General features: G+C 41.1%; 1 protein-coding gene across 2 annotated transcripts; it reads left to right on the top strand.

Annotated features, from left to right (window-relative positions):
* The first annotated feature begins 1433 nt into the window (after positions 1 to 1433).
* LOC125306356 lies at positions 1434 to 7361 on the top strand. 2 transcript variants are annotated; one of them, XM_048261675.1, is made up of 6 exons: positions 1434 to 2697; positions 2931 to 3054; positions 6622 to 6871; positions 7005 to 7037; positions 7159 to 7251; positions 7343 to 7361. In XM_048261675.1, the coding sequence occupies exons 1-3, from the start codon at positions 1521 to 1523 to the stop codon at positions 6623 to 6625; spliced, it is 1305 nt and encodes a 434-aa protein (XP_048117632.1). In that variant the 5' UTR covers positions 1434 to 1520; the 3' UTR covers positions 6626 to 6871; positions 7005 to 7037; positions 7159 to 7251; positions 7343 to 7361. The 2 variants fall into 2 exon arrangements, with proteins under 2 accessions (XP_048117632.1, XP_048117631.1); XM_048261674.1 differs by lacking the exons at positions 6622 to 6871; positions 7005 to 7037; positions 7159 to 7251; positions 7343 to 7361 and having other exon boundaries at positions 2931 to 3992.
* Positions 7362 to 8756: the final 1395 nt, after the last annotated feature.

Genomic DNA, 8756 nt, shown 5'->3' with positions numbered 1-8756 from the left:
TTTTACATTATAATGACATAGAATAGATGGTATTTTGATGGTTTGATGGTTGTTGGTAAAATAAACCACCCCAAAAAAGCCACGAGCCCACCACTGGTGTCTTTTTCTGACGCCCAGAGCTATCCATAGCTACAGTATCTACTGTACTAGCCTACTTGACCAAGTAGCCTAGTCCAACTTGAGAGCAGAGATGTGAACTGTAAGTTGTCTCATTAACACAGTTAAGGGAAAGGCTTAAGCAGGACAATACCATAAACTAATTTCTCTTAGATGGTGTCAGGGACATTCTATTTTATCAGTGAAAAGTGTTGAATGTTTAATTTCAAGTGGCCATTTAGCTACTCAACTTAGTTCGTTTGTGAATGCTAACCGTTAGCATCTATATGGATTTCTCCATAGGCGTTAGCTTTAAGCTAACCAATCGGTTTCTATTCAATGTTAACGTGTCTCGTAAATGCACTCAGGAAACGAATACCAAGATATATTTTGTTTATCTGCTATACAGTTTTACAGTGAGTCTTAAGTAAAGCTTTGAAGAGAATTTCGGAGAATTTCTTGGGAAACGTTATCTATGTGCCGAGCTTGTAGCCACACACACAAGAGCAAGGGCAAAATACATTAGCTAGTTGTTCGTCTGAGCTACACACTTTAGTTGTCTTGATTAGGGCACTCAGTGTCGTGTGGAGTTGAATATTACTTGAATTATATATTATTAGGCTACATAGGGAGGTTATTTTAGTGCTTGTGTGTAAGACAACAAGAGAGACTGCTTCCTCTAATGTCCACATACATTTTGTTGATTATTAAAATGAGTCAAGATCTACAACATCTGCATCTTGTTTAATTGTTAATCTACATTAATATTGTTACATACAGTAAAGCCTTTGTTACAACATTCAGCAGTATGTAGACATAGGCTGATAATTTCGAGTAGGTAGCCTAATATAATTTCCACCATTAAGATCGCTCTGCAGTGAAAGGAGTTGTGGGCTGGCTAGGTCGCTACAGGTGGTTACAAATTTAAATATTACAAATTTTGAATATTAATAATATGCTGTCCTTGGTCATTTTCTTTCACATCAGGAATGTGGAAATCACCTTGCATGTGTTAGGCTAGGCCTAGGCTATTTTGGATTAGAAATGAAGGTGACCTAGTTCCAACAGACAGTAAGAGAGCTTATACCTTTAAAACGTATAAATTATACGTATATAGTTTTGCAATTAATAGTTTATAATAGAGAACATTATGAATTTTAAAACATGCTGATATATAATAGATATATAATAATTTGTGGATGTTGCCTCTCTCTTACAGGTTCCTGGAGTACAAGGCAGCACAAGACCAAACTGACGTTGCACAACCATCAGTATCTGCATGCTTCTCCAATGTTTTAGGTCTACAGTTCTAAATCCCTCGGCAGCAAGCAATTAATGCATCCATCATTAAGGACTTGGTAATTGGCTGTGCACTGCCTCTGGCTTTGGTGGAGAATTGTTACTTTAGAAAATTTCTGAAAGTCATGGACTCAAAATACACCCCCATCTCGAGAAGCACTATCTCCGAGAAAAGAATCCCAGTACTGGTGAACCAAGTGAAGCAGACTATTGTTGAAAGATTGCAGAGTCAACCATCTGTCTCTGTAACTGTTGATATCTGGTCTGACCGCAGACTGCGGTCCTTTCTTGGCGTCACTGCGCATGCAGTACACTGCTCTAATGGATCCTGTGTCCTTGAACCGTACCTGCTTGAATGCCGACGGTTTACAGGACGGCACAGCGGTGAGAGGATTTCTGATGCTTTTGAGGAAATACTTGAAGAATATGGCATCGCGCAAAAAGTTTGTTATAATATAACAGACAATGCAGCCAACATGAAATGCGCTTTCAAAGTGCAAATGCCCCTGCAGCAAGCCTCTGACACAGAAAGCGAGGATGACCTTGATGATGAGGAGTTATGGGAGGACACTGATGAGGACACAGAACTTGGGCTATCAGGGGAGAGGCTTTCTTGTTTTGCCCATTCTCTTCAATTAGTTGTCTCAGATGGAATGAAAGAGGTCAAATCAATTAGTCTTGCCATTGCTAAAGCATCTCGCTTTTCTACCCTCTTGCACACCAGCTCGGCTTTCAAAGACACATTTGAAAGCACATGTGGAACAACAAAAACTGTACCTGCAGCGAACAACACCAGATGGAATAGTACATTTAAACAGCTACAAGCACTGACTTCTCTGGATCACAAAACATTGACCGAAATGTGCCTTAACGACTTTTCAGAAGTTGTTTTCACGCCACGTGAGTGGAACCAACTCAGAGACTTAACCTCAATTCTTACTCCTTTTGCTGAGGCTACTAACTTAACAGAGGGGGAAAAAGTTGTAACTATCAGCATCATTGTGCCGACTGTTCTTGACCTGAACACCCATTTAATAAAATGTGAAACAACTCATATCCTGTGTAGACCCATCGCAAGGGCACTACACGGATCACTGAAAAAACGCTTCCAGGGGATTTTTGAACAGTTTGACATGGCTGGGAAAACTGGGAAGGAGGAGCCATTCAACAACAAAATCTACACCCTTTCCACAATGCTGGACCCACAGTTTGGCCTAAATTGGGTGGATCTCGATGTGACGTGCAAGCAGGGTGCAGCATACCAGAGGCGATACAGAGAGGACCTGAAAAAATCACTGAAAGGTTAGTACATAAACTGATGTATGAAAACTTACTGTAAATTCGTATCATATTTGCTTACCAGAACATATTAAACTGGGTGTATTACATTTTACCACAGAGTGCAAGGGTAATAACCTACAACAGTGTTGTTATTCCAAGATTACATTTAACATGTTTAACATAACACAGCGTGATCATAATCTCTAGTTTACATAACATTTGATATGACGTGCTCATGCCCTCATGTCTCACAGAAACACTGGTTGCAGAGGTTGAGAAATGTGCTGAGAGATACGGAGGAGAACAAGATGACTTGGACGGCACATTGGAAGAGGATGAAGACTCCCCACCAAAGAAATGTGGTCGCATGCTGTCGAGGTACAAATCTCTCAAAAAGCGCAGCACAGGGCAGCAAACATGTGTTGCTACTAGGGCTGCACAATTAATCGAATTTTAATCACGATCACGATTTTGGATTCCCACGATCAAATTTGCGTGATCGAGCGATATTAAAAATGCGTGCTCTACCCATTGAACCAACCTGGCAACCCATAGAACACTCCGCTACAAAACAATGTGCCTGCATGCAGCCTACCAATGACAACTGTTCCCTGCACTGCTCAGCCTGATGCAATGCTCAGTTTGGATGCACTGTGGACTAGTAGCATTATGTAACTATTAGTAGGCTAGTTAGACTATACAAAAAAAACGACGATCAAAAATCAAATGTGGGGCACAGCAGGCCAAGAGCTTGTCCCTCGAAAACGGATCATCCGTTGTTCGAAAATATTTCGGATTTCAGGCAAGTGGAGTTAACCAACAACTTAAGCAAAGCAGGGCTCTCAACTCATACCGTGAAACACATCACATGAAACCACACATGCCTTTTTATCACGTTAACTTTTAGTCTGTTTGCTTCCTCCGATATAGCCTATAATAAGAGTTGAGCTAACGACGGGATCCGTGAATTATATTCATGTATTTTATAAGCTACATGTGCAACCTACAATGCATATGCGTTTCAAGACACAGCCTACTCAAAACGAGTGAACAATAATGAAATTGTAGCCTACACGTCAGTGTTTTACATATCAACGAATGACTAAACCAGGGGTGTCCAAACTGCGGCCCGCCACGCACTTTAATCCGGCCCGCCCGAGCATTTATTAGTTTATCATAGATCCGGCCCGCCACACTTTAATCCGGCCTGCCAAGCATATAATTAGGTTATCATAGCTAGCTATTTTTTCCCAGGCTACTGCAAACTGCTTTACACTCTTCCTAAAGAACGTTTACAATGTCAATGTCAAAACATCTTGTTACATCGAGATACATAGTATCTCCATTGCAGCAGATCTAACTACGTTATGCTACTCCATTTAATTGGGAAAGCATTTGAGCGTGCACGAGAGAGAGCGCAATGGTAACAGTTCCCATTACTGACCATTTACAAACTGAGTGGGCACAGCACTAGCCATAGGCTATTGAGTGGATCTGGCAAAGGGTCTTAAATTGACAGTGCACCATTTATAAATGAATTAAAAAGCATCAAATTAACAGTATTTCTTAATACTTTGTAATTACTGTGTTGCCGTTAACGTTTCCCCAAATATTAACAAAGTAGCAAGCTGGAAGTTTGGAAGTCACAGTCAATCTGTATTTGCAGTAATTTTGGGGAGTAAATGTGAGGGGAAGAATTTGGGTGAGCCAGATAGCAAGTCCAATATGTTTATGGGGAAAAATATTTTTGTCACTAAAATTAATTAATAATCGTGATAAATAATCGTGATCTCAATATTGATCAAAATAATCGTGATTATCATTTTGGCCATAATCGTGCAGCCCTAGTTGCTACGCAGGTTGCAAAATACTTTGAGACTGTTGAAGACACAGACATTGAGAATGCTCTTTACTTTTGGGCCAAACACCAAGAGCGTTTTCCCCAAATCCACATGCTGGCCATGAAACTGTTGGCTGTGCCGGCGTCTTCAGCACCCGTTGAACGTGTTTTTAGTCGAGGTGGTTTTATTATGAGACCACATCGGTCCCGCCTCAGGCACAGCTTGCTCTCATCTCTGATTTTTCTAAAGTGCAACCTGGGGAAGAGTAAAATGAAAATTCTGTGTGAGTTCAGGGGATTGAGGGGAAGCTGGGGAAAAAAATGCTAAATGAAGAGTGTGTGTCTGTGTGAGTTCAGGGGATGTGGGGTCAGGGGATGTGGGGTGCTGGGGATGTGGGGTCAGGGGATGTGGGGTGCTAAATGAAGAGTGTGTGTCTGTGTGAGTTCAGGGGATGTGGGGTCAGGGGGGGTGGGGCTAAATGGTTTGGATGTGGGGTGTTGGGTGGGAGTTGGGGGGATTTGAGGAAATGGTTTAGTGGCCAGTAATGGGGAGGGGGACCAAGACCTGTCTTCAGTGCCTGTTGCACTTGTTTTTAGAGTGTTCATTATGAGACCACATCGGTCCCATCTCAGGCGCAGTTTGTTCTTGCCTGCCGTGTGTTTAAAAGATATACAGTGGGAAGAATAAGTATTTGAACCCATGCTAAAGTTGACTAAAAAGAGGAATTCCTCTTTTTAGTCAACTTTAGCATGGGTTCAATATTTATTCTCCCTAATACATGTTCATGTTTTGGGGACTGGGGTGGGTTTAATAACATAGAATATTTGTTAACAGCAGTGTGACATAGTGTGATGTGTGTGTGTGTGTGTGTGTGTGTGTATTTGGGTGTGTGTGTTTGTGGAAGGGGAGGGGGGTGTAATGTTTATGTGTGTTATGGGGGAATAAAGTTTTAAAAGATACTGAATTCTAGTGTATTGTCAAAATGTTTAAAATTGGAAAATATTGGAAAATGTTATAAAGTAGCTAAGCCTACTAATTTATACCACTAGAAAATTTTAATTTGCTCTGCATGTCTTAACTATGATAAAAAAAAGTCAGGGAGGGCTTAACATGTTGATGACAGAGCAGCACTGTTGAAGCAATTTAGAAAAATAGGCAAAAGATGATGCATGTGGTAGGGATTTTTTTTTAATGATGGTGAAAACATAGACCATATTAAGACATTAAGACTGCTCCTCTAAACAATTCCCAATCTAGCTTAGTCTGTAGGCCTAACTGTTGATTATTAACTGGGGTGATATTAAATAATTTATGGTCTTGGTCTCGACTCGGTCTCGACTCCTAAAGGACTCGGTCTCGACTCGGACTTGCTTCCTCAAAGATTCGGTCTTGACTCGGACTCGACTGTATTTCAAAACCAACAGACTCGGTCTCGACTTGGTCTCGACCCTTCAAAGACTCGGTCTTGACTCCGACTCGGCATAGGCGGTCTCGTCCCCATCACTACTATTTTCCCATTGTTCTTTTGGTATGCAAAGTAACATCATAGTTAACAACACAACACTCAATTTTCAAGACATGTCATTGGCGAAATTGAACATTAGGCCTACTGTACCAGAGATTAGATTTGGTGATGGCCTTGGAGTCTGGCTGGCTCATATTCAGTGAGGTGAAGTTTCATGCAAGAATTGAGGCTGTCATCAACTAAAACCATGGCATTGTGTTGGCGTTATGGATGTGACAGTTTTGCGCGGAATTGCCCTTAAACTTGAGCGGAGGTTTGTCTTTATATTTTTCATATGTGAGAAAGATGTCTCATATGCAAGTGGAACCGAACAGGGTTAACACAGCAATACTAACTCGTTGCAGTGTGCGATATATAACGGGCAGTTCATTTCGCGTTTTCAGGATCAGTCTTCGGATGGAAACTTTCCCATTTCAGCCCGCTTGTGTTCGCGCTCGCAAGCTGTGGCCACTGACGTTTCCTTTTTGACATTTTCCTGATCTAGCCTACAGCAAGCGCACATCAACAATAACAATTAAAGTGTTTTCGTTCATCTTTTTTTCTCTTCGCCATTTTCTTTGTTTTGGATACAACCGTTAGCTAGCTGAATTTTTAAGTAAAGCATCAGCGGATGGAATATGCATTGAGGATGAAGAAGATGCGAGCGTCCACAAAAGGCAGTGCAGGGTCACGTGATGGTAAGACCTCTTAAATACAGACTACATTATTTACACAATTCAAATATTCTTTTTGCAATCAGTGCAGATTGTATGGTCTTTTATTTCAGATGAATCCGTTCCGCAAGCAAGAAAGCATTCCAGGATGGTGCGTGTGCCTGGAAGCCCTGTCTGTAAGTTAACATGTATTTAAGAAACCAGTTGAGTCATATTTCCTAACATGGAACTACTGACATTCATGTTTATTAACCTGGTGCATATCATGTGGCTGTTCTGATGTATTTGTCTCTTCCTGCCTTTTTTTAGGTCAGCAGATGTCACTGCCTCCACCACCTGCATGTGAGTTTTTCTTTTTAGCGATTGTTTAATGTAACAGCATAGATTTATCGTTTGCAAATGTCATGTGCAAGAAACCTACCATAAATGAACTGACCAATATTCATATTTACTTTCTTTTTAGATGAGTCAACACCACACAGGCAACCAGCTCATTGCCAAGAGCTGGATGGGTCTATTATAACGCCTGCCACTTCATCTTGGGACCCAGTTGAAGGTACAGTGTCTTTGAATTTTCCATTTCCAAGTAAATACAATTTCATGACCAGGAACTTGAGAGTAACTAACTTTTTTGTTGTTGTAAACAGCACAAGTGACTCATCACACACAGTGGGAGGTGGCTTTGGCCATGGAAGCCGGAAATAAGAGGTAAGAAGACTCCTTCATTTGTTCACATATGCAAGTGTATAATGCATTTAACAACTACAACTAACACCATCCATTTTTCCATAGCAATAAGGACAACCATTACCGCATGGCACAGCGAATGGATGCATTTGAGGAGAAGATGGATGAGCTGCTCATGCTCTTAAGGAGCTCCCAGTCACCTCCCTTTGCTCCAGTCGATGACATATTGCTGTTGTCCTGCTCGACAGTCACTGAGCTGCAGGAGAGGAGAAACAAAATGCCCTCCCTCCAGGACTTGTACTCTGGGACCTAAGCGGGCAGAGACCATCACCAAAGACTCCACATATCCTGCACACACACTCTTTAACTTCCTCCCCTCTGGCAGGCGCTACAGATCCCTGCACACAAAAACAACCAGACACAAGAACAACTCTTTTTCCACTGCCGTCACTCTCCTGAACTGCAGATAAGTGGGGTCATCCCCACTTTGACCATTCACCTGCACATTACATACTTTATCATTCCAATATGTGTCTTGCACACTACATTTGCACTATTACTTTGCACTCTACATCACACTCCATGTGTACTTATATTGGTATTATGTCTTATTTCTATAGTTGTTTTGTATATTATTGTGTTGGTATCTGCCACAATGTATATTGTTGTCTCTATTGTACAGTATGTCTGTCTATTTGTTGAATGTATAGAGCACCTAACAGTCTGATGTTTATATATATTTTTAGACCTTTTGTATTTTGATTATTTTATATTTGGGAACCAAAAACTATGGTTCCCAGAACGTTCTGGGAACCATAAATTGTTAGCTGGGATGTTATCTCGGCACTGCATTGTCCAATAAAAAAACGCGTTTTTCATATCTGTACAGTACATCGACGTAACCGTGAACTTCAGCGGTAGAGAACAGACATGGGATGGATTAAACTACGTGAACATATTGTAACGTCGGCGCACAAGACATTGTTAGCGTTCTCCCACGCAGGGCATGCTGGGATACGGGGGTGAACATTTGGGGTTTATGTCTGTGTTTCTCCTTAGTTTTATGTGTGTGTGGAGGCAAATGTGTCATACGTATGATTACTGTGAATGTATGTGTGTGTATCTGTTTATGCACATGTGTGCACATGAAATGGGTTAACATGACCCCTGGATGCAAACATATGGAAAAAAATCCATGTGGGGTTACATGCCCACCAAGTTTCGTGTACCCAGGTCTTTCAGTGTCCCGGGAATCATTGACGGAAATTTGGGCATGCGAAAAAAAAAAAAAAAAAAATCTGACTAAACCTATATACGGCGGTCATAATAATAACTATTTTCTGGGATTTCCTATGCTGGTATATTAGGTGTATT

This window comes from Alosa alosa, chromosome 13 (genome assembly GCF_017589495.1).
Source record: "Alosa alosa isolate M-15738 ecotype Scorff River chromosome 13, AALO_Geno_1.1, whole genome shotgun sequence".
In the NCBI taxonomy this organism is placed as follows: domain Eukaryota; kingdom Metazoa; phylum Chordata; class Actinopteri; order Clupeiformes; family Clupeidae; genus Alosa; species Alosa alosa.
Note: the sequence above shows the minus strand (reverse complement) of the source record. Positions and strands in the feature narration are given on the sequence as shown.